The 26,410-nt window shown below is 41.6% G+C and overlaps 1 protein-coding gene across 2 annotated transcripts in view; it reads right to left on the reverse strand.

The window, feature by feature from the left end:
* Positions 1-2,174: 2,174 nt before the first annotated feature.
* edc3 (enhancer of mRNA decapping 3 homolog (S. cerevisiae)) overlaps positions 2,175-26,410 on the reverse strand; it is a 116,946-nt gene continuing 92,710 nt past the window's right edge. For both annotated transcript variants that reach the window (XM_060853813.1, XM_060853814.1), the window contains exons 5-7: positions 17,450-17,603; positions 12,873-13,090; positions 2,175-7,975 (exon numbers count right to left, since the gene is read on the reverse strand). In XM_060853813.1, the coding sequence (XP_060709796.1) occupies positions 7,641-7,975; positions 12,873-13,090; positions 17,450-17,603 (707 nt within the window). In that variant the 3' untranslated portion in view covers positions 2,175-7,640. The remainder of the gene's footprint in view (positions 7,976-12,872; positions 13,091-17,449; positions 17,604-26,410) is intronic.

Raw genomic sequence — 26,410 nt, forward strand, 5'->3', positions numbered from 1 at the left:
GGAGAACTGGCCACTACCCGTTCATTGTCCAAGTGTTTTTTTTTCAAAAACTTGAAAGCATGTTGCCTGAGGCAGTATGTGTTAGCTATACTCAAACTGGCCCTAATACAAGACTTTTTGGAGTCTGTGTCTTTTACCACCTCTCTGGGAAAAAATAAGCCAAGGACAGTATAACCTTACTAATGGAGCAGGTTCATCACACCATTCTGGAAGCTTCTCCTTGTAATCACTCACAATCCACAAGCTGCTCAGCTACCAAGGGATGACCTTTGGCATGCACAACTGGTCACAGTCCCACAACCTAATCAGTAACTGGTTGACAGCCAAATCTCCCGCTGTATACACATGCTGGCGGAAAGCTGTCTCCTTTTACATCTTCCTCCACTGCTTGCAAGACAACAGTGTTAAGCACACCCACAAATAAGTTTCATTAGCTTGTTTTATGAAAAGTACAGCAATTCCTTAATCCTTTGTCATAAAACAGTCCCTTCCCAATTCAGTCCAGATTTAAAAACTTAAAATATAAAAAGCAATGAAGCATTAATACTATGGGAGACTGGTTAGCAAGGTTAGATCTCATGGAATACAGTGAGAACTAGCCACTTGGATACAGAACTGGCTCAAAGATAGAAGACAGAGGGTGATGGTGGAGGGTTGTTTTTCAGACTGGAGGACTGTGACCAGTGGAGTGCCACAAGGATCAGTGCTGGAGCCACTGCTTTTTGTCATTTATATAAATAATTTGGATAGGAACATAGGAGGCATAGTTAGTTAAGTTTGCAGATAACACCAAAATTGGAGGTGTAGTGGACAGTGAAGAAGGTTACCTCAGATTACAGTGGAATCTTGATTAGATGGACCAATGGGCTGAAGAGTGGCAGATGAAGTTTTAATTTACATTAATGCAAGGTGCTGCATTTTGGGAAAACAAATCTTAGCAGGACTTATACACTGACTGGTAAGGTCTTAGGGAGTGTTGCTGAACAAAGAGACCTTGGAGTGCAGGTTCATAGCTCCTTGAAAGTAGAGTTGCAGGTAGAGAGGATAGTGAAGGCTGCATTTGGTATTCTTTCCTTTATTGGTCAGAACATTGAGTACAGGAGTTGGGAGGTCATGTTGCGGCTGTACAGGACATTGGTTAGGCCACCTTTGGAATATTGCACGCAATTCTGGTCGCCTTCCTACCGGAAGGATGTTATGAAACCTGAAAGGGTTCAGAAAAAATTTCCAAAGATGTGGCCATGGTTGGAGGATTTGAGCTAGAGGGAGAGGCTAAATATGTTGGGACTGTTTTCCCTGGAGCGTCAGAGGCTGAGGGGTGACCTCACAGTGGTTTATAAAATCATACGGGACATGGATAGGATAAATGGACAAGGTCTTTTCCCTAGGGTGGGGGGAGTCCAGAACTAGAGGGCTTAGGTTTAAGGTGAGAGGGCAAAGATATAAAAGGGAACTAAGGGACAACTTTTTCACACAAAGGGTGGTCAGTGTATGGAATGAGGTGCCAGAGGAAGTGGTGGAGGATGGTAAAATTGCAACATTTAAAAGGCATCTGGATAGGGTTGTGAATAGGAAGGGTTTAGAAGGATATGGGCCAAGTACTGGCAAATGGGACTAAATTAGGTTGGGATATTGGTCAGCATGGACAAGTTGGACCGCAGGATCTGTTTCAATGCTGTACATCTCTATGACTAAGTGCTGTGATTTGGGGCACAGTACCCTTTGGATCCAGGATAGTGAATAGAAATCAACATCAATTCGGCGAAAGATGTTTCTGGATCAACTCGAAACTTGGACAACCACGTATTGCAGACTACTGTGTAGAAGCTTGGGACAGCCACCACAGGGTCAAAACAGACTGAAGCCACACACATAAGGAAATCCGTTCGACTGTACGCATCTGATAACAAATGACATGAAAAGCACATGTATACTGTAAAAACATGTAACATTTAGCAAGTCATCTTATGCACTTAGTGAAAGATAATAATCTGAATTGCACTATGCAGTGTAAGTTTTATATAATGTACATTTTTATAAATTTCACAAATACAGTATATTTTGGAAAAGTATTTAGCAACCAAGTATCATTTTATTGGCAATATCGACATTTCCTATACTTGGAATAACATTTGCATTATCACATTCAAAAGAAAAGAGAGCAATCAACAGAAATTTGTCTTTATTTAGATCTTTAGTTCCAGCAATGAGAAATCATGTACCTTCCAGAACACAGGACGGTATCAGAATCAAAAATTGAGACAACAGATTTACATTTTGTAAATGTCAGTCAACACCGAAACAAAAACACATCCACAAAAAACTTCTTGGTCACAATCACTTAGAACCTCATAACTACAATAAACTGGTACAGCACAAGGGTGATGTGCATTAGTTCTAGTGCTCAAGGTCCAGTGTTCAGGTAAACTGGACACCATGCAGGTAGTACAGATAGGAGATGCTGTGCAAATCAAAGTACATTGGTTTCAATATGATAAATTAACATCCACTAACAGCAGTCTGCTTTTGATTGTTAGGGAAATTTTTGTTTATTCAAAAGATCACCACGTCACAATGTACCAGTCTATTTAAGTGTACAGTTTGAAAAGCAACTTTGAACAAACATTAACAGTTGTTTTTCCAAGAGCCATCAGCAACTGCAATATTAAAGAAGCAGGGAGAGGAACAAAAGCAGTACTCGTGATCACTTGTACCTGCACAGTACAACATTTAACACTGCTGTAACACAAACTCCTCAAAGTTTGATTAATAGGAGCACTTCCACTGAGCACATGTGCAATTATCTGGAAGGAAGCTGGAGTTCCTGTTACCAATAAGTTTTTGGTGGTGCAGAGTGTGTCTGTAAGATTTGTAAACATAAAAAAGGAAAACTATGCATTAATGCTGAAATACTGTAAGAATCAAGTTTTGTAAGTTGTAGTGATCAAACAAGGCTTTCTAGAGAAATGCTGGGCTCCACAGACCTATTATGTTCACTACTTGTTCCTACTTCTGAGCATGAATTTTGAAACTTACGTTCACAGTGAAGAGAGTTATTTTTTTCTTAAATAAAGGATGTTTCACCAGTAATTGGCCACCGTAAAGACAACTGCTAGCAGCATTTCCCACCAAATTATATTGATTGTGCCATTAAGGTGTGGAATCACTTATAAACCTCTCACATTTCAGCAGAGGGCAAAATACAGACACCATTACTTCTGGTTGAACAAAACTTTTATAACTTGGTGAGCCACTTCCGATGGCTCTGCAGTCCGCCGAAGAGTCATTCATTCCTCAGGAGCCTGCTGGAAAACAGCTGCCAATCTAGAATTCAAACTTGATCTCACTCATCAGCCCACAGTAATTAGCAGAGGAGGGTAACTAGGAATTACTCAGAAGGGGAAAACTAAAAACTTATTTCTTCCCTGATTTTCCTCTACCCACCTGAATTAGCGAAGGAGGTAGAGAGCAAAACAAAAAGGCAATTAGCACGAGGTTATTCAAGAGAACAGCATATGGCACTTTTAAACAATCACTGAAGATGCGATGCTCAGTAGCACACCCTTTCTTCTTTGTATATTTCAGACAGCAGGGCATCATGGGGGGAACCCAAACACTAATGTGGAGACAACCCAGCCCCCCCACACCAAACCAAATAGAATGGTGGGAACGAGTTAATGCATTTGAGTGCAAAAACAAAGTGAGACAAAGACCTAAATATTTGACAATACAAGTTGTTTGTTATCTCCTTTTAATGCTGATCTGATACATTTCACTAAAAATAACTATTTTGTTCACTTTCTAGATCTAAAATTACCGCTTCCAAACTTCCTGGCACCTCAAGTCAGTGCTGTCATAACACAAAATGACCTGAAAGGTTGAGGATTCCCAAATTCTATTCCGCTTGCCAGATTTATTATTTTGTTAAATAAGCAAAAAAAAATCCAGGCTTGTCTCTTCCTCTCATTCTGCAAGGAACTCCACCACAGGGACTTGTTAAAACCCCTGTCCAAGGGGAAAAAAAAACACAATTATGTCCATATACAGGGCCATTATGTTAATCTGGAACAGGGAAGAAAGGAAATGCAGTGCTGTGGCATTAGACCAGAGAGCCAGTTAAAGTCTAGGGTGGTATACATTGGAGAATGGCCCATGTTTTCTATCTGCCTGGAACAAAAGCACCAGGATGTTTGGATTCCGCTTGTCTGCTGTGAACAATCAGTAAAGGGTATTGAGGGCTCAGAGTTGTTGGAGTACTACTTAAAATAACATGATAGACCTGGCATGCATTTTCACAGAGGCTAACAATCCATCACCACCCTAAGTTTGGTTATAGTCACTGCCATGTTATAGAGTCTATTTTTTTTAGCTTGTGGGAATCACTCTAGTGAAAATTAAACGGTTTGAACAAAACATGTTATTTGGCTTTTTCAAAACTGGATAGGATTGACAAAGGCAGACAATGCCTAAAGTCTAAGTGGCAAAACACTTACATACAGAAGCAACTTTCCAGAAATACTACATATTTGTTGCATTGAAAGTACACCTCTAGCACTATCGTGGTAGTTTGTTTCAGATATTCAAATGCCACTGCATTGTCCAAGCCCAGCATGTATATTCTCATTCAGTTTGTGTCTCGTTTTACAAGTGATAAATTCATTTCCTGACATTTGTAGAAATGTACTTTGTAAGCAATGCTTATCTACATTCTTTTGTCAATGAAAAATATGCACAAACGTTTTGTCCTTTTATACACTGCAGTCGTAATATTGCACAATGACTGCATAAGATGCGCTTGCCATGGCCTGAAAGAAAACTCTATTGTACAACTCAAAGCTCAAATAACATCACAACAGCAAGTAAATGTTCCTCGTTGAGCTGAAACCCTGCAGTCACAAAGAATTGGATGTCCTGAAAAATGGGTATATTGCTGATGTTGCATCAGATCTGAACAGGAGAGTTAAATATCACTGAAGCCAACTGAATCATCACATTAAACCAGGTCCTCCACCAAAGTGATCACAGTGGGGGTTCAATGTTAATTCAGGCCATTTCGTGATGCCCAGCATCTAAACCCTTTGCCTTCATCTATATGCACTGCTTGAATAAAAACAGCCCTCCTCCAAAATGAAACCAAAGGTATATCAAGTAAACAAAAAAGTTAGAATTAGCTTAATTCTTTGCAATGGCTTGATTCAAGCTACTGAACAAATTTTACTGGCCACTGTTGCTCAAAGCAGAGGGAAGCATGCAAGGCTGTAGATTCCATCAAAGAATTAAACTGTTTCAAAGCACTATCATATTGTGTAGGCAGCTAGACTCTTCGGAGTTGCACAAAAAATAATTTTTGCCTTATTCTAACAAATATCTGGGCACAGAGATCTGTCATGTACTATAGGAAGCAACTTCCAGAGGCTTCAGTAAAACTTTAAATAATTACAGTTGAAGATAAATGCTTGCAAATTAAAAAATCTTATTCAGCCTCTTAGAACAGTGATAAATGCATTATTGTCAACTCTCACCAACTGTGAAGAACACTGCAGAGGGAAGACTAAAGGAGCACCTTCAAGGAAATATTCTAATTCTCTCATTGCCAGAACATGGTCAGCAGTGAAGGTACAATGTATCTCTGTCCCCAAAAAAGAATTTAAGCCATGGATGATCCTGCTGCAGTCACAAAACTGCATTTGAATAATGATACCTAATCGATGGGCATGAGTAAACAGAGCTCTCCACAATTACTGTCCTACCTCTAGCTCCAGTGTTTCCCAGTGATCAAATAAGATTGTCCAAGCAATAAACAAGATGGGGAATAAAATACTGGGAGCTGAGGAACAAAGTATTTATCTACACAAGAACAGATACATATTTCAATTGGAGCCTTGGGCACTGTTTGACTGACCAACTCGGATCACATCGGAAAACCAAATGGCAGCCAAGTCAAAAAATAATGATACCAACTTTCTCTATTATCCTAGAAAAGAATGGAACACAATATAACCAAAGCTTAAACTTGAGGGTTGGGGGCAGTGGATATCTCTACCAATGTTTTTTAAAACAGGAGTGAAAATAACACAAGCAAAACTCCCACCCCACTTTGGTCAGTTTAGTTCAAATGCTCATCTATGATACCAGAAAATATGTTTTCTACACTACTCTGGTCATGCATTAAAAAGCAATTAGAAATATTTCAACACATCAGGAGCACAAGGAAAAGGGTGTTCATTCAGCTGGCTCCAGCTCACTGCATATCCTAGTGAAAGCTTTTGGAGCTCAATTCCAAGCTAACCCACATATTGAGCTTCTGCTCAACTTTGAATACAATATTGACACTCCTTTTCCACTATCTTACTTCTTCCCAGCAGTTGTATTTATCAGTCGGATTTTTGCCAGTGTTTTTGCCTGGAATACAAATATCCAGCTGTCACAAGTCCCCAATTCACTAGTGGCTTTAAAATAAAAAATCTACGGATCTAATGGTCCCCAATTGTTCTGCGAGCTCATGAGATTATTTTAAATAATGAGGTTGGCAAACAAATCAAGAGCCCTACTTAACTTATTTCATCAACTGGTAGGTTGAAGAACTTAATACTTGACAATATAAAACAAAAAAATTCAGTGCAATGGACCCATCTAAAACTCAACATTAATAAGGCATGCACCTTGCTCAATGTAAGACATGGCAGTCCATTCCATTCAGAACAGTATCACATTAAATAGAAATTTGAACCTATCATTGGCAAAATGGAGCTGACATATTGCTTGATGCGCTTGTATTTATGCTTTTTTGAAGTGGGGTTGGGGGGGGGGGGGGGGGAGGGGGGGGGGGGGGTATGGAGCATGTCTATGGGAACTACTGAAACGGTCAGAACTTCAAGCATCCATCAGCCATTATAAAGTTCAGGAAAGCAGAAGGCCCTTTATAACCACCCAAACTGGGTCACCACAGGAGCTGCACTTAAGCCTTGGCTGCACAAGGGGGCGCCATTAGTGCACGTTAAAGATCACAATTACAGGCATTTTGATATTCTGCAAATATTGCGTTTCACCACAAATAAACACATTTTACCTTCATGAAAAACCACAAAAGTTGAAAACATTGTCTTAAGCCGTCTGCTCGTGGGAAAAAAACCCAAGAGTGATCATTTCTAAACGGTGCATAGACTTTAAAGGAAACCACAAGTGTGATAGTTACTGCATTTCTTAATGAACATCTTCCTACTTCAAAGTTCCTCTCAGAAAAAACTGACTGAATAGTAAAAATACTATTCTACACAGGCAAACTCACTCATGAGTGGGTGCCCATTTCAACCCTGCCTATAAAGAAAGTCTTGAATGTCACAAACAATACCATGCACAGCCTTCATAGTAAAGGCACAGTAATGCGCACGGGGACAAGGCAAAACTGCAAACCAGCAGTAACCTTTGGTGCTGTCACCCTTTAGCAGATCGTGGTACGGCACCAGTCGCAACACGACACTTGTGATGCTTTCTCTGCTTCATAAACCATTTCCTCCAACTATATTGAAATCCAAGTGAGTTGTCCATTAAGGCTCGTAACGCTTCTCCATATTCTTTTCCGCAGGTTGCTGAGCTGTTTTATGGCCTGCACGGTTATCCTCTGGTGTATTAAGCCACCACTACGCACAGTGCAAAGGTATGACAAACTTGCAACCAAAAGGTGAGTGATAGGAGATCCCCACTTCCTGGAAAACCTTCTTTGGTATCCCAATATCACAGAGATACACCCGGCCAGCACTTTCCCCCAGTGGCAAAGGCAGGCCCACGGCTAGAGACCACTTGGCATCAATGACATGCTCCAATTCGCCCACAGGTGGGTCAATGCTCAACACCGGAGCTCGATTCTGGTTGGCCCATTCGACTGCTGCTCTGTACCATGGCTGCTCGCGAAGAAACGGGTTCTCGTGACAGTCAAGACAATTGATCACCAAGTCAACAGGAGTGTCAGGCAAGTCTGGAAGTTTAGCAAGTATAAAGAAAAAAAAAGTTACTTGAGAAAGATATGGGAAATAAATTTTGAATGCAAATACCTCCTTGTGTCAAGTCTAAAATTTAATGTGGACATCTACTTCACTATATTTGGCAAAAAGTGGAAACTAGGAAATGCCAACCAAGTTGGCAGGTGCTGGATGGACAGGCAAGATAGATCTGGACCCAGAATCAAAGTAAATTTGGATCTAGTACCAAGGTCTAGCAATAACAAAACTAGGCCACCATCTCCCCATTCGCCTCTCCATTATAAAATTGACATTGAGTGTAGAGTCATAAGTGTGTTGCAGTATGGCAGAGCCCCACAGTGTGCAGTCTTCCACCTTAGATATCAATCCTCTGCCTGCACAGGTGAATGTACAAGATCCTACAGCATTACCTGAAGAATAGCAGGCAGTTCTTTCCAGTGCCCTGGCCAATATTTATCTCCCAATCAGCATAGAAGCATTTTTTTTTTAATTGGTGGTCATCAGATTGCTAATTAAAGGACTTTGGTATGTACAAACTGGCTGTCAGATTTCTCTGTGATATAACAGAAACATTTTAAAAAGCTCGGAAGTGGCTCGGAAGCACTTTGGTACACCTGGAAAGTCAGAGCAGGCATGATATGGCTAATTTTCTTTCATTCTTCTCTGCAAAAGATAGTTTCAGCTGACAACCATCTCAGTACATAACGTGCCCCAATTTAAACACAGTGTGCAAATCACCAAGAAACTTTAAATGATAAGAGGTTTACATTGAAGGAACACTTAAAGTTCAAGCGATGGAGTTCCTCATCCAAAAAAAAATAAAATCCCTTTCCATTTCTAAGAACTGTATCCATGCCTTGGGGTATATACTGGTGTCAATCAGAAATGGAATCTATTTATGTGCCAAGCTATAAGCATTCGCAACAGGTGGGCAAAAAACTGTGCCAAAGGCAAGATTAATGTTTCTGATTAACATCTACTGATTGAGGGTTGCAATGCTTTTGAGATCTTAGCGTGAGAATGAAATAGAGTTTAAGAGCCCTCAGGCGTGAGCAGTTGAGACTGTGGTTGAATGAAACTGCATTTGCTAGGAGCCAACACATTCTCCTCTCCCAGAATTCGAGCTGGAACATGACTTGGCCATCGTACCCTGATTGCATTCTTTTGAGAGCCATTTCCTAATGACCTTAAACCGGAGGTGCAATTCTTTTAGGAACCAAGGGCATGATGTTATAAATGGCTTCCAAAACTTAAATTATAATTTTAACCCTTTATCAATGTTGCAGATTTTTTACCAAAGCAACTCTTAAAAAGGAACATCATAAAAATACTAAATGACTAATAGAAAAGACCTTCTCCTCGAGGCTCAAATCACATTAACAACGGCTATTTATAGTGAGGTGAAAAAATTATCAATGGTGCAAATGAGAAGGTTGATTTTAAACAGAAGGAAAGAGAGCACAGGACGAGGACGATACAAAGATTTGCAAGTGGCAGTGTCTTTTCACTAGGGAGGGAAAATAAAAGGCATCAAACTGGATTTCTATTCATTGTTGGGAGCTGTGAAGGGGGGTGGTGATGGTATTAGTGGTTGGGTGGAGGGTGGAGGAGAAACTGCAGAGATCCACCAGGAATGAGAAAAGGAAAATACCAACAGAACAGTAAACTGCCCATAGAGAAAACAGGAAATTAGATTAGATTAGATTCCCTACAGTACGGAAACAGGCCCTTCGGCCCAACAAGTCCACACCGACCCTCCGAAGAGTAACCCACCCAGACCCATTTCCCTCTGACAATGCACCGAGCACGATGGGCAATTTAGCAGGCCAATTCACCTAACCTGCACATCTTTGGACTGTGGGTGGAAACTGGAGCACCCAAAGGAAACCCACGCAGACACGGGGAGTGTGTGCAAACTCCACACAGACAGTCGCACGAGGCTGGAATCAACCCTGGTGCTGAGAGGCAGCAGTGAGAACCACTGAGCCACCGTGCTGCCCATTATTCACAGATTTAAACAGCTGGTTAAATAAAGAGCAATGCTGAACCAGGATTTGACTTCTAGATAGGTTTCAGTGTAACTCAAAGGAAATCACTGTAATGCAAGAGGTGGCTATTTAGCTACCAACAACCTTCTTGTCAAAAGTTTTTTTTTAAAAGAACAGCACTGTTCAGAATGTCAACCTAAACCAATGGATCAGTCTTGAGATTATTTACAACATCTATTAATTACTTGGATGAGGAAAGTGAATGCACTCAGTCAAGTTTGTGGACGACAGAAAGTAGGTGGGTAGGCAAATGGGGAGGATGACAGTTTGCAGAGGAATATACACAGGTTTGATGAAGAGGCAGAAACTTGTCAGATGACCTATAATGTGGGAAAATGGAAGTTTTCACTTTGGCAGGAAGAATAGAAGAGATGGATAATATTGAAATGGACAAGACTGCAGAAACTTATAGCACCAAGAGATTTGGCAGCACGCATACATAAAAAGTTAGAATCCAAATTTAGAAGAAAACAGGGAAGGAAAATGGAAAGTTGGTCCATGTTTCAAAGGGAATGGAGTATAAACATGTCGAGGTTTTGCTTAATTTACACAAGGCACCTGTTAGATCACACCTGAAATACTGTGAACAGTTTTGGTCCCCTTATCCAATAGACTGTCACTGGAGGTAGATCAGAGACGCTCACTGGGTTGATCCTGGCTATGGAGGAGTTGCCTGATCAGGAGATGTTGGGCATGCATTTATTGAATTCACAAACAAGGGGTGACCTTATTGAAACATACAAGATTCTTAAGGAACTTGACAGGGTAGACATGGACAGGTTGTTTCCCTTTGTGGTACAATTGAAGACCAAAGGACATAATCTGCACAAGGAGAAATCGATTTAAAACAGATGAGAAGAAATTTCTTCTAAGACGGCAGTAAATCTGTGGAACTTTTTAAAAAATCATACAGGACTGTCACTGCTGGGTTGTTAAGCATAATCAAGGCAGAGATAGATTTTTAATCAGTAAGGAAATCAAGGGTTAATGGGGAAAAGGCAGGAAAGTGGAGTTCAGGATTATCAGGTCAGCAATTATTTGATTGAATAATGGATCAGACTCAATGGGTTGAATTACCTACTTTTAATCCTAGGTCTTATGATCTTGTAATACTGATTAATTAACCCTCTACAGACATAACGGTACAGATTTTCTGATCGCCAGACAGTCAATACTGCAGTGTAGTCTGGAGATGCATATGGGACCACTGCAGAATCTCCATCAAAGCAGCCTGGCAACGGAATTTTCTGCTGGCGATTCCACTACATTTTGAATCCTCCAGGAGTCTCCATTTAAATCAGAGACTTGAGCTCAGCTGAAACTCAGGAAATGTTAAACTGTTGAATACATAGTCTAACTCCCAAGTATTCGACTGACCCCATACTTACCTCTCACACCCCCACCCTCAAATATACCTCCCCCAAATCATTTAACCCTAAATCAATCCCGAAACCAAAATCCCCGGCCCCGTTTTGCACCCATCATCCCTACTCTCCCAGAACCCTAACCCGAGAAGAACTGTGAATCAGCAAGATTTGATGTATATTTTATCCTGCCAGACCATCGATCTAGCATAGACTGCTCCTGAAATGTAAATCTGGGGGCAGAGACTAATAGGCTGATGAAACCTATGAAGTTTTCTTTGGCAAAACCCATACATCAGGAATGGATGACTGAAATAGTGCAGAGAGCTCAAGATAAAAGCAGCTACACTCTTAAGTGCTCAAATTTAGGACATTTTGAAGGTATGAAGTACATGTGTTAATTTATCCAAGCTCGCTCTGGAAACCTCTCATGCATCATTGGCACCAGTGAGCTGAGGGGACAATTACATCTGTAATCAGCTCAGTCCAACCAGCAGTGGTAGGCCTGTATTAGACAAAAGTGAGGACTGCAGATGCTGAAAACCAGAGTTTAGATTAGAGTGGTGCTGGAAAAGCACAGCAGGTCAGGCAGCATCCGAGGAGCAGGAAAATCGGCGTAGCGGGCAAAAGCCCTGATGAAGGGCTTTTGCCCAAAACATCTATTTTCCTGCTCTTCGGCTGCTGCCTGACCTGCTGTGCTTTTCCAGCACCACTCTAATCTAGGCCGTATTAGGTGGTATTTCACATGAAATAGCTAAGTGCTCTGGACAGATGCAGCTTGCATTTATGAGGATATTTAAGAGACCTGCAATCATTAAAATTAAATATTAAAATATTTAATTTGAAAAGGCTAGTGATCAATGGTGTTGGCACCAATCCAGGGGCTGACCTTCTGTATGCAATTCTTCCAAACTTCAACATTTTAAAGAGACTTCAGTTCACATTATAAAATTAATTACTTTGAAGCATAGGGGTTTGCTAATTGGGAAAAATGTAAGTCAGTTTTCACACAGCTGAATTCAACAAACAGGCATCAAGTTAATGGTCAGTTGATCTTTTCCCTTCAGTTTCAACAACGTCGCACTTCTTCTGTCCTATGCTGGGGTTTCAGGCTAGATTGCATACTCAAGTTCTGGAAAGGGACTTGAAGCAGCCATTCGGCTGCTGCCAGAAACAGACTCCAAAAACTAATTATAATTATCTTACATGTGCCTGGTGAATTTACCATCCAAACCACCAAAATAAAAGTTTAAAATTAAAATAAGTAAGACCTTAACCAAGGCCTGATAACTTATATGGCAGAAAGTAAATAGATGCAATCCCATGCTGTGAAGATCTCCAATTAGTACATGCGCTTTGTGATAGGCTTCTCAAAAGTTCGAGGCTGGGCTGGCATTCAGTACCTTTACACACTCAGATGCATGTACCACAATAAATAATAGGGCAAAAAACAAAATTATACAGGCTTGATGATGACGCACCTTTCACACTGGACACTTGTTTGCTTTCTGTCTTGCTGAAGAGTTGCAGCTCAGTGGTGATACACTCCAGCATCTTCACAAAGTTAGGCAGGAACAGGATAACTTGTACCTCGTGGTTGGCAAGGTGGCGGCCACAGCTGATCCCCTGAGCGCCCTTCACATGTGGTCCACACAACAAAGCAACAGTTGGACGCTGGTGAACATTTTTGGGGTTTAACCTTGAATATAAATACCTTGATTTAACTTTTAAGCAAAATCACACTTGCAATCACATTAAAGTATTGCATGACATACAAAAAATGACAACTATCTGAAGAACAAATCAGAGAGAGAGAGAGAGAGAGAGAGAGAGAGAGAGAGAGAGAGAGAGAGAGAGAGAGAGGGAGAGGGAGAGAGAGAGCGCGAGCGAGAGAGAGAGCGCGCGCGCACGTGTGCGGGGGAGGGAAGAAGCAGAGGGACTGCTGGTAGGCTAATAATCCAACAAGCTAAAGGTCATGACTGACAGGATGACACATATCGATTCAATGGTAACCATCAAACCGGGGTATGGAACAAATAACTGATGTAAATAACGACAGGGATATGCTGAAATGCTGTTTTCCAGAGAGGGGGAGAGAGACTGACTGAATTCATCAGAAAGAAGCCCAGACAGACTGGCAGATCTGAATGACCCCCTTTTGTGCTAAAGTAACGTGCGCTTCTGTGTGTTTCAGGACCACTACTATATCAAGGCCAAATTATTACAATGGATTCACGGAACTTGCACTGCAGCAGTAGTCCACTTTCCGCATCAAAGTCAGCAACTTCATCCATTGCCATACATCTTTAAGAAAACACAAGGTTTACAGAGCTAATTCTGAACTTCACTGATGTATAAAAGATTGTATCTTACAAATGTTCAAAATGTCAAAGCATTTGATAAACTTTCCACACGTGCATAGTCTAAATAAAGGATCCAATGTTACTGAGTAGATTGAGGGGGCCCCCAGTGATGTACAAATAGACACAAACAAGACAGCAAAAAAAAAGTCAGTTACTCCCAACCCCAAAAGTTAATCATAAACTGACAGGATCTCCCATTATTTGGAATTCTGATATGTTCGAGTCCCACACCCAATGAGGAAATTGCCCATTAAAACATCCTGCACCACATGAAACCATTTCCTTCAACTTGGTCCCAACAGGCAGCAAATCACAATTGGAAGAAATTAATATTTGCTAGTGCCAGCTCATGCCCTGCATTAAAAGAATTTGGAATATTAGTCCTGCCCCTTTTGTTTATTAAAAACTTTTGGCATCAGAATCGGCACACAAATCTGAGACTGTGCTGTTTTTGTACTGGGTTTGGTGAAGTGATCAACTAACTTCAAAAATACAGCTCTCATGCAGCCTTTTTGTGTCCTTGTGACCTAAACCAAGAAGGATTGCATGCTTGGGACCAGCGTAATGAGGGTTAAAGCTAAGGATAGTTGTATACACATAGTGCGCTGAACAGCTATTGCGACAAGCATGTCACACACCACCAGGGACAATGACAGCATCTCATGTAGAAGCATAAACTAGAGATAGCATCAAATGAAAAAGTTGGCCAGAAAGAAACCAAATGCAGTCATGCCAACTGAACAAGGTACTTTAAAGTGGAAGTAAGGTAATCCTTCACTGAGGCATGGGCATCTGTAATGATCATTTTGAGGGTAGAAGGATTGAATTTATTTTTGGTATTTGTAATTTCACAGTGTCAATGTTCTTAAAAACAAAATGGTTTGTGTATTTTGTTTTATCATGCGTAATAAACTTTGATATTCTTCTGATAAATGTACACTGGCAGCCTCTTATATGTTCGGCGATCAACCAGTACAGTAACAAAAGAGCAAAATTCAACTGTTGGTTGATTAAGTCAGGTTTCACTCTGGAATCTGACTTGTCCAGTATTACTATCAGCTGGGGTCACTATACAACCCTCAAGGTGATGGAGGGGTCACCAGCAGTTCAAATATGTCACACTTAGCAAATATCACTGCTGACGCTCAGGTTGGGTTTTGCCAAGACAACATTATAGCCTAGGTTCAAACTGCTCTTGACACACAAGCCTTATTTAACAACACAAAACATCACGGAGCCCTAACAGTACTGAAATAAATGGGAATAGGGGGAACTCTCTCTACTAGTTTGAATCACAGTTAGCACAAAGGAAGATCATTGTAGTCACTGGAGGTCAGTCATCTCTGCAGTAGTTCAAAGTAGCATTCTAAGCCCTAGCATCTTCAGCTGCTTCATTGAACTTCCATCCGTTATAAGATCAGACATGGGGGTATTCACTGACAATTGCATAATATTCAATACCACCAGCAACTCTTCAGATCCAAAAGCAATCCATATCCAAGTTCAACAAAATTATGACAACATCCAGGGTTGAGCTGACAAGTGGCAAGTAGGATTTAAGCCACACAAGAGCCAGACAATTATTGTATCAAACAGGAAAATACAACTTCGGCCCTTGACATTCAACCACATTAGAACAGCTGAATTGCCCCATTAACAGCATGCTGGGGGGGGGTTGGTGGACAGACAGACAGACAGACAGAGAAAAGAAGGAGGCTACCATTGACCAGAAACTGTACTACACTAGCCATATGGCTACAAGAGCAAATCACGGGTTAGAAATTCTGGACTGACTCACCTCCTGATTCCTCGAAGACTGTCCACCATCTACATGGCATAAATCACACAAGTGATAGAATAGCCCCCCATTTGCCTGGATGAGTGCTTTGCCAAAACTCAAGGCATGTGACATCATCCAAAACAAAGCAGACAGCTTGACTGGCCTCCCACAATAACTTACCTCAGCATACAATGGCAGCAGTGTGTACCATCCACAAGATGCACTACAATAACTCAAAACTCCTTCAACAGTACCTTCCAAACCTCAACCACCTATAATAGGGTAGCAGATACATGGGACTCTTCCAGCTGCTAGATCCTGTCCATATCACATACCATCTTGTCTTGGAAGTACATTGTTATTCTGGAACTCTCTTTAGAAAGAAGCTCTCCCCAATAACAGACTGTGGATGTCTGCATACGTGGACTAAAGGAGTTCACAAATGTTAGGTCACCATATCTTCTCAATGGAGAAGATCATGTTGGCCTAGATAGCAATGCTCACATTACATAAATGAATCATTGAAATAAAAGAAGTAAATTTTCAAACCGAAGCAAACCACCACAGATTGTAAAGTCTCAAACTTCTGAGAAAAAGGGGTGGGAAAATGGTGAGACAAAAGGAGGATTTCAAGTAAAATGAAGTTTAAAGGCACTTTGTGTTTTCACAAGATGTGAACATCACTGGCTAGGACAGCATTTATTGATCATCCTTATAATCACCCTTTAGAAAGTGTGGTGGTGAGCTGTCTTTTTGAACAGCTGCAGTTCATCCTGCATTATGAAAGCAATCTCAGGATTTTGATCCAGCAATGGCAATGGAAAGGCAATGTTCCAACTCAGGACAGAGAATGGCTCAAAATAACTTGGCTGTCTCCATGTATTTGCTGCCCTTATCCTTCTAGGTAAGAGAGAGTTTGCAGGTTTGGAAGCACTGTCAAAAGAGCTTTTCAGAGTTTTTACACAACCTCTCATACACACTGCTGGCACTGTGTATCAGTGGTGAAGCAAGTGAATGTTCAAAGTGGTGGTGAATGGGATGCCAATCAAGATTGCTTTGTCCTGTATAGTGTTGAGAGACTTGAATGATATCAGAGCTCGTGACATCATGGCAAATAGAGCATATTCCATTGCAATCTTAGTGTATCACTTGCAAATGACTACTAGGTTTCAGGAAGTCACAGTGAGTTATTTGTCACAGAACTTTCAGCCTCTCGCCTCTTGTATTTATACTGGCCCAGCCCAACTCAAATAGTATATTCAAGTAACCAGCACAGGAAAGCTAAAGGGAGGTGCAGAATTATCCTTTTCTCTTTGCTTTGTGATGTTGCTGCTGCAAACTGGGTAATCCGTAGATGCTGGCTGATGCTTTGAGGAAATGGGTTTGAATCCCACCATGACACCCAGTGATACTTAGAGCTTTATGAATAAAAACTAGGATGAAACATAATCTCAGTACTGGTGACCCTGAAACTATCCCGGCTGGTCATAAAGATCCATCCAATTCACTACTATCCTTCAGGAAAGGGAATCTGCTGTCATTACCTGGTCTGGATTATATGTGGTTCCACATCCAGATCAATGATGTTAACCGTTCATTGACCTTCAAATGGCCTGGTAAATCACTCAAGGCAGGCAGGGATTGACAAAAACTCACCCTCATTTCAAGAATATCACTGGCTCAAGTGTGTATTTCAGACTAATTATCATTAGGTAGAGACTCACTAAAACTGCTCATGCCAAATGAATGCAGGAATTGAAGTTTGCTGCTGCCTCTGGAAACTCAAATCAACAGTGAAAGGGAAGGTCCATTTTTCCCAACAAGCATAGAAGGTTCTTGCTAAGACAAACTGACTGGATTACAAAACAAAATGCGCATTAAAAATGACAGCACTTTCCATAAGCTCTAGAGGTACCTGTTAGGTCCCCCAAGCAGTGTGAGTGTCATTTGGCTCGCACACACTCCAGCCATTTCCAGTCTGCGCTCCAGTGACAGGCCATGCCTTTCAGCAGTAGCCAGCAACTTCTTGTGCAAGTCATAAGAAATACTGGGGACAACCAATCCTGAATCTGGAAAACAAGCAAAAACAAGGTAATTGTAACATGTAATAAACATCACTACATTCCCCTAAACATCTTCGCAGTAGAAACACAAATTTCAAATCGTACTTTAAACAGTTAGAGAATTTGAATTTTTCATTTAAAATGTCAATACAAGTGACCATTTCAATAGATAATAGGTGCAGGAGTAGGCTATTCGGCCTGTCGAGCCAGCACCACATTATGTTCATAGCTGATCATAAATGTTGGCCTAGATACCAATACTCATTACATGAATGAATCATTGAAATAAAAGTAGTAAATTTTCAAACCAAAGCAGACCGCCACTGATTGTAAAAAATTCAAACTTCCATCTGAGAAAAAGGGGTGGGAGAATAGTGAGAGAAAAGGAGGATTTCATGCGTCCTGTTCCTACCTTACCCCCATAACCCTTGATTTCACTAACTTTAAGAGCTGTATGCATCTCTTCCTTGAAAGTATCCAGAGACTTGACCTCCACTGCCCTCTGGGGCAGAGTATTCCATATATCCACCACCTCTCTGGGTGAAGAAGTTTCTCCTCAACTCTGTTCTAAATGGCCTACCCCTCATTTTTAAACTATGTCCTCTGGTTCGGGACTCACCCATCAGGTGAAACATGCTTCCTGTCTCCAGAGTGTCCAATCCTTTAATAATCTTATACGTCTCAATCAGATCCCCTCTCGTCCTTCTAAACTCAAGGGTATACAAGCCCAGTCGCTCCAATCTTTCAACATAAGATAGTCCCGCCATTCTGGGAATTGACCTTGCGAACCTACGCTGCACTCCCTCAATAGCCAGAATGCCCTTCCCCAAATTTGGAGACCAAAACTGCACACAATACTCCAGGTGCGACCCTGTACAGCTGCAGAAGGACCTCTTTGCTCCTATACTCAATGCCTCTTGTTATGAAAGCCAGCATGCCATTAGCTTTCTTCACTGCCTGCTGTACCTGCATGCTTGTTTTCATTGACTGATGTACAAGAACACCTAGATCTCGATGAACACCTGGATTTCGAAAGACTCTTAAAAATCTACCTGCTCCAGCAATAACTTTCAGGGAAGACAATCTGCTATCTGTACTTAGTCTGGCCTACGTGTGACTCCAGACCTACTGCAATGTGGTTTCAAATACCCTTTGAAATGGCCAATCAAACCACTCAGTCTTAACAATTAGGGGTAGATGGGGAATCCCAACCTTGTCAGCATTGCCCATGTTTTAAAAAGGATACTGCATGATAATGTCCGCAAATATTCACACTTTCTGCAAAGTTTCTTCAAGTCACGTCCATCAGTTCAAAACAATCCATTAACTGATGTTCCAATTGTTACTTAATGCTAAGAAATCTTCTGAAATTGCAAATGGGCAAGGTACCAAAATACAAAAAATGCTTCACATCGGTCTCAAGCAAGACTCACTCATACCGCAAGGTGAAAAGAATCAAAGATATGGTTGAGTATTAAGCTTACTTCAGTGCCAATTGAGCTGCATCTGATGTATTGAGGGCCATTGATTAATGGAGCACTGTGGTTTACAAAATTAACCGAGCATGGTCAAGTCCAGAACCAATGGGCTCATCAATATTCAAGCTTTATAAAAGCAGCTAGCCAATATTAGTTTCATCCAGGCATGTTACAATACAGTGAAATGTAAGTACAATGAACTCTGGCCCAAATTTATCATTTGGGCAGATAATCAATGGGGACTAACCATTTCCACCTGTGTCATATAAATGTGGGAAAAATAAATGTGTGTGTAGCACCTCTACTTGCATGAACTGCACAATACAAGTATTTAAAAGTTGTTTGACGTTTAACATATCACCTGAAATTGCAACAGTTCCATGAACAGCTGCATGCAATGAAACCAGGCATAGTTTTTTGGAATGCAGAAAAAAATGCTTATATAATTGTAGAACCGAGTGAGGCACTGGGGAATCCTGGCCATTTAAATTGAAGCCAAATGCAGCATAAACTAAGTTGAGAATTGGAAATACTGGGGAGCAGATACAAACTGTTACACTTTTGATAGAACTATATTGTCGAAACATTTTTTAAAAGAAACTCCATGATATAAAAGGTAGAGTCCGGGATAGATGCCTATAGTTCATAGCTGTAGAAATACACATTGTGCTGAGACAGGGGAAAGAAAAGGACAGGCTTCAAAAGGACAAACTTTGGAGAAAAAGAGAAAATCAATAGCAATGGCACAATCTACTCAATCCTCACAGTCAAACAGCCACACCCCAAAAGTCAGGAGGAACTGCTGAGCAGAAAGCATGAACTACACCAGAAAAGACAGCAGGAGAAAGAATGGATCACAGGGCTTTTTTTTTGGTGAGGTAGCTGGTGTGGAAGCAAGTCACCAGTCAGCACCTTTGGCTGAATAGCAATTGCTTCACGGGTTGACGCATGAGGAAATCTAATTCCAAAAAGGAATTACAGGGAATTAAATTGAAAAAAAAACGCACTGTTGGAATACATTACTGAAACATATCCAAAATTAAACTGCTTTACAGAAATGGCCCACTGTGGAGCATGCCGCCCCCGTAATGATGTGGAGTGCGCCAGCATAGTTTTCCAAAGCCTCAGATTCAATGTTAAATTTTATTGGTTATGTCAGTCCTTTGCAATGGATAAAAAATGATGAGTTTCTAAATATGTTTCATTGTTATAAGAGCATTCCTTGGGAATTTGCTGCATTAAATTTGAGAAATTCACTGAAAGGAATGCTTAATTCCCAAAACTAAAGCTGACTTTTTTTTTCTCTTCTTACACAGAACAGGAATGGAGGGAAGGATCATACACAATTGCTTTTAAGAAAACTAAACTAAACACTCAAAACCTTTAAAAAGCTAACAGTTCCAACAGCATGCCACATTTTTGAACGACTGGATATCTCAGACGTGACAGAAGGCACCTATTTCTAAAGCAAAATTCTAAGCTCATTACCGTACCTTGGTATTTTGTATGTAACTTCCACTTTAACTGAAGGGGCAAGATATTAAGTGTGAAGATAAAGTCACCATAGTACCAGAAGACCACAATGCTGGTCTCCGATGAGAAGACAGAGTTTAACTGGAGAGTTTTCACACCCCAGGCAAAGGGTGAGGTTGAGAAGATGGGACCTTCAGGATAACTTCAGCATGTAAATTGAACCGCAAACACACAATCCAGTCAACTGAGCGAATCGACCTCTAGGAAGAAGGTATCAGAGTTATGGAAAAGTCTTGATCTAGTAATCCAGAAACCCAGTCTAATGGTCTGGGAACACCAATTCAAATCGCATCACAAGTGCTGGTAGAATTCAACTTCAAATAATAAAGAATTTGAATTGAAAGCTAGCATTAATAATGACAACCATGGAATATCCAATTAGATTAGATTACTTACAGTGTGGAAACAGGCCCTTCGGCCCAACAAGTCAACACCGACCCACCGAAGCTTTACCCACCCTTACATTTACCCCTTACCTAACACTACGGGCAATTTAGCATGGCCAATTCACCTGACCCGCACATCTTTGGAATGTGGGAGGAAGCCGGAGCACCCGGAGGAAACCCACGCAGACACGGGGAGAACGTGCAAACTCCACACAGTCGCCTGAGGCGGGAATTGAACCCAGATCTCTGACGCTGTTAGGCAGCAGTGCTAACCACTGTGCCAACGTGCCGCCCAATTGTAAAATGCCATCTGGTTTGCTAATATCCTTCAGGGGAGGAAGTTGCCATCCTTACAAGATTTGGCCTAAATGTAACTCCAGATCCGCAGCAATGTGACTGGTTCCCAACCACCTCTGAATTGGCCAAGCAAGACACACTAAGTCAAAGAGTCACATACAACATGGAAACAGGCCCTTCGGGCCAACTCACCCATACCGACCAGATATTCCAAACTAATCTAGTCCCATTTGCCAGCACTTGACCCATATCCTTCCAAATCCTTCCTATTCGTGTATCCATCCAGATGTCTTTTAAATGTTGCAACTGAACCAGCCTCCACCATGTCCTCTGGCAGCACCTTCCATACACCCACCACGCTATGTGAAAATGCTGTCCCTGAGGTCCCTTTTATATCTTTCCCCTCTCACCTTCAACTTTTGCCCTTTAGTTCTGGACTCCCCCACCCCAGGGAAAAGGCTATATCTATTTACCCTATCCATACCCCTCATGATTGTATAAACCTCTGAGGTCACCCCTCAGACACTCCAGAGAAAACAGCCCCAGCCTCTCCTTATAACTCAAATCCTCCAACCCTGGCAACATCCTTGTAAATCTTTTCTAAACCCTTTCAAGTTTCACAACACCGTTCCAGTACAATGGAGACCAGAACTACACACAATATTCCAAAAGTGGCCTAACTAATGTCCTGTACAGCTCCAACATGACCTCCCAACTCCTGTACTCAATACTCTGACCAATAAAGGAAAGCATACCAAACACCACCTTCACTATCCTATTTACCTGTGACTCTACTTTCAGGGAGCTATGAACCTGCACTCCAAGGTGTTTTTGTTCAGCAACATTCCCTAGGACCTTACCATTAAGTGCATAACTCCTGCTAAGATTTGCTTTCCCAAAATGCTACACTTTGCATTTATCTGAATTAAACTCCATCTGCCACATCTCAGCCCATTGACCCATCTGATCAGGATCCCATTGTAATCCGAGGTAACCTTCTTCAATGTCCACTGCACCCTCAATGTTGGTGTCATCTGCAAACTTACTAACTATACCACTTGTATTCACATCGAAATCATTTATATAAATCACGAAAAGTGGTCGACCTAGCACCGATCCTTGTGGCACTCCACTGGTCACAGGCCTCCAGTCTGAAAAACAACCCTCCACCACCACCCTTGGTCTTCTACCGTTGAGCCAGTTCTATATCCAACTGGCTAGTTCTCACTGTATTCCATGAGATCTACCTCGCTAATCAGTCTCCCACAGGGAACCTTGTTGAATGCCTTACTGAAGTCCATATACATCACATCCACTGCTCTGCCTTCAATCCTCTCTGATACTTCTTCAAACAAAAAGCAAGCTTGTGAGACATGATTTCCCATGCACAAAGCCATGTTGACTATCCCTAACCAGTCCTTGCCTTTCCAAATACATGTACATGTCAGGATTCCCTCCAACAACTTGCCCACCGATCTATAGTTCCTTGGCTTGTCCGAGTGACACTCAATGCAAATAAGATGGACAACAAACGTTGATTTTGCCAGTGATCCTCTTGCCCCATGAAACAAGAAAAATCTTGGGATGCTCCTTTTTTGCGGCAAAGGATAAAAACACCATAAAAATTCAGTATGGCCTGAACACAAAATGATTGAAGTTCCATAACCCAAAACATTATTTCATTTGCCAATCAAAAAGGAAGGGAGCATGGAATTGGGAATATAATTAAATTGATATGTCTTATTTACAAGTGACGTGTTAGAAGTAATGATATTTTCGCCACCTACAAACGAACCTCACCACCAGGAATATATTTCCCTCCCCATCCCTATACACTTTCCGCAAAGTCTATTCCCTCAGTGAGTCTCTGGTCAGGTCCACCCCCCCCCCCACAACAACCTGCCCTCCCCTCCTGGCACCTTGCCCTGCCACCTCAGGAATTGCAAAACCTGCATCCACACCTTCCCCGTCAGCTCCATCCAAGGCCCCAAAGGAGCCTTCCGTATCCATCAAAGTTTCACCTGCAGTCCCACAAATGTCATTTACTGCATCTGTTGCTTCTGATGCAGTCTCCTTTACAATGGGGAGACTGGACGCCTTCTTGCAAAGCGCTTCAGGGAATATCTCCAGGACACCCTCAATCAACCTCACCACCCCATGGCAAATCATTTCAACTACACCTCCCACTCTGCCGAGGACATGCAGGTCCTGGGCCTCCTCCACTGCCACTCTCTCACCACCCAAAGCAGAGGAGGAAGAATGCCTCATCTTCCGCCTCGGTACCCTTCAACCCCAGGGCATCAATGTGGACTTCACCAGTTTTCTCATTTCTCCTCCCTCCACCTTATCCCAGTTCCAAACTTCCAGTTCAGCACCATCGTCATGACCTGCCCCACCTGTCAAATCTTCCTTCCCACCTATCCACTTCACCCTCCTCTCCTACCTATCACCTTTACCCCTTCCTCCATTCACCTACTGCACTCTCAACTACCTTCTCCCCAGCCTCACCCCCTCCCATTAAATGTTTCCACCCCCAAGGATCCCAGCCTCATTCCTGATGAAGGGCCTATAACATCAATTTCCTGCTCCTCGGATGCTGCCTGACCTGCTGTGCTTTTCCAGCAGGCTGCAACTCTAACATCCCCTACACCTGTTCCACCTGAAAAGAGGAAGCAAATGTTCCTGATTTGATGGGTTCATCCCTCAGTTTTAAGTAGCTACAAGAGTGGGCAAGTTACAGTTTATTCATTCAACTGAACTTATAAGCAATAATCAATAATACTCAAAGCAGCTTTTGAAGAACTTTTTGAAGGCTATGCTTTGATGTGACAGCCAACCAAAACGATTGACTTCAAATAGCTTGAATCCCCTTCAAGTCCATGATACTATAATTTAATTTCTCCCTGGACATACTTTGCCATAGCAACTTGGACTTTCCAACAGTTCCGGTATTTGCAAAAGTAACCCAAGAGATGATAGTAGTCACTTGAAGAGCATTAAGCCTTCAGGGATCGAAACAGTCTGATGGCTCCTGATACACATACTTAAATAGAACAAAAAAATGTGTTGGTCAGTCAGGTGTATTTATGTTGTTTGCCGCAGCCTGCTTGCACGCCACTGGAGAAATTCTGAACATGCAGCTCAAACTCAGCACATACCAATTACATAGCAACAAAACGAAAAGAACGAGGAAACTGCTACTGTTTATTTAAGTCTAAAATACACCGTTTTGTAAACTATGCGTTGCCAAGAAACAGTGATACTTAACACGCAACGAATTGGCACAGATGCTTTCCCTTCAGAAAAAGGAATAATATTTTTGAAGGCTCCTGTCACACAAATGTAGCCTACCACAAGATAGAGACCTGTAAATTGGAGACTACATGGTTATAATCAATTACATTAAAACAATGACACTTGGCACTTTGTGACAAAGTGGACTTTCTATCAGTTCTGGAGCCAGAGCTTTCATTCTCTAGAGAAACAGAAAACTTCAGGAATCAATCTGATATGCTACAAATTCAGAAATAAACATATGCTCCGTATATCCAACTCAGCAGGACGTGCTCATTTACCTCCAAATTTAAAAATAATTTACAAATAATTGATAATCTGGAGAACAAGTGTGCAAATCATAATCCTGAGAGCACTTGTGGGTGAACTACCATGGCCAAATTTCAGAGCTCAGGTACTTGCACTCGTTTGAAAGCAATTACCATTTTGTTTTAACTCTCCCTGCTCATTAAGAACAGCCCAATCAGGAAAATTAACAATGAACCTTAAGTGCAAACATAGTTAATGCTGGCAACTGTAATAATCTTACACAATACAATACACAATATTAAATTCTGTAACAAAATGAATTAGTAGTGCTAACTAGTAATTGTAAGATATCATTTTATTATGGACACAGCCTCTTTGCAGGTTCTGAACAATGGATACTGGCCAGATATTAAACAAAGCAAATCGTGCCACATCTAAACTTGTGTGCCATAAGAAGCACGTAGTAAAACAATACATCGGCTGTTGAATAGATCAAAGATCCCACTGCACTTGGCAAAAATCTTGATATGTGGTACTATGCAACCTAGCAATCGCTTTGAAACATGACAAGACTGCACCGGAGCAACAAACAACAAAAGAAAATTAGTTGAAAACATACATTTCCTGATGCATATATAGAATCATAGAGATGTACAGCATGGAATCCGAAGAAGAAGGAAGAACAACATTACTGTAGTCATTGTAAGGATGTTAGCCAGTTGGACATCATAGGAGATGAGTTCAGTGTTTGGAGATGTTAATCTGGTCTGATCAGGGAGCCCTGGCTGACAGATAAGAACAGGGGTGTCAGACATTCTGTCCAAGGGATCCAGATCAGTCTCACTTACAGCTTCAGGCAAAATTCAGTGATGGACTCTAACATGAAGTGCATATACTTAGAAGCTGGAACATTATCCAGGAGGTCAAGCAGCAAATGGAGATGCATTGATCTGCCTCCCACTGACAAAAACACCACTGGTAGTACTGCCACTGCAAGAGTCTGTAATGGTTTTACATTTTCTGGACACCCTTCCAGTTACGGCGGACAATATCAGACTTTGGACGCAGAACGATCTGGTGCTGGCAAAACAAACAGCTGGTGGTCATGGGGAATCCAACAGACTGTCACAACAAGAATTGAAGCCATTTTGGACCCAGAGAGACCAGATCGCCGTAGACGATGGCATAATACTATGGGGAGCAAGAGTGATTGTTCCAAGCAAAGGTCATCGCCAGAAATTGGCCGACCTCCACAAGGATCATCCAGGGGTTTCCAGAATGAAGATGTTGGCAAGAAGTAATGTCTAGTGGCTGCGACTGGATGCAGACATAGCCATGTTGCTGGGGCAGTGTCCAGAGTGCCAACAGGGATACAAATTGCCAATAAGTATACAAATTACCACCAGCAACTCCCCCACATTCTTGGGAATTACCGGGTAAACCCCAGTCTTGGTTACACATCAACTATGCGGGTCCTCTCGTGGGGGCTTAATGCTGTTAGTCACTGTGGATGCCTACTCAAAGTGGCTGGATGTGGATAGTGTTCATTTGTCAAACACAGAGACAACAGAAAAAT

The sequence above is a fragment of the Hemiscyllium ocellatum genome, chromosome 42, assembly GCF_020745735.1.
Source record: "Hemiscyllium ocellatum isolate sHemOce1 chromosome 42, sHemOce1.pat.X.cur, whole genome shotgun sequence".
Classification (NCBI taxonomy): domain Eukaryota; kingdom Metazoa; phylum Chordata; class Chondrichthyes; order Orectolobiformes; family Hemiscylliidae; genus Hemiscyllium; species Hemiscyllium ocellatum.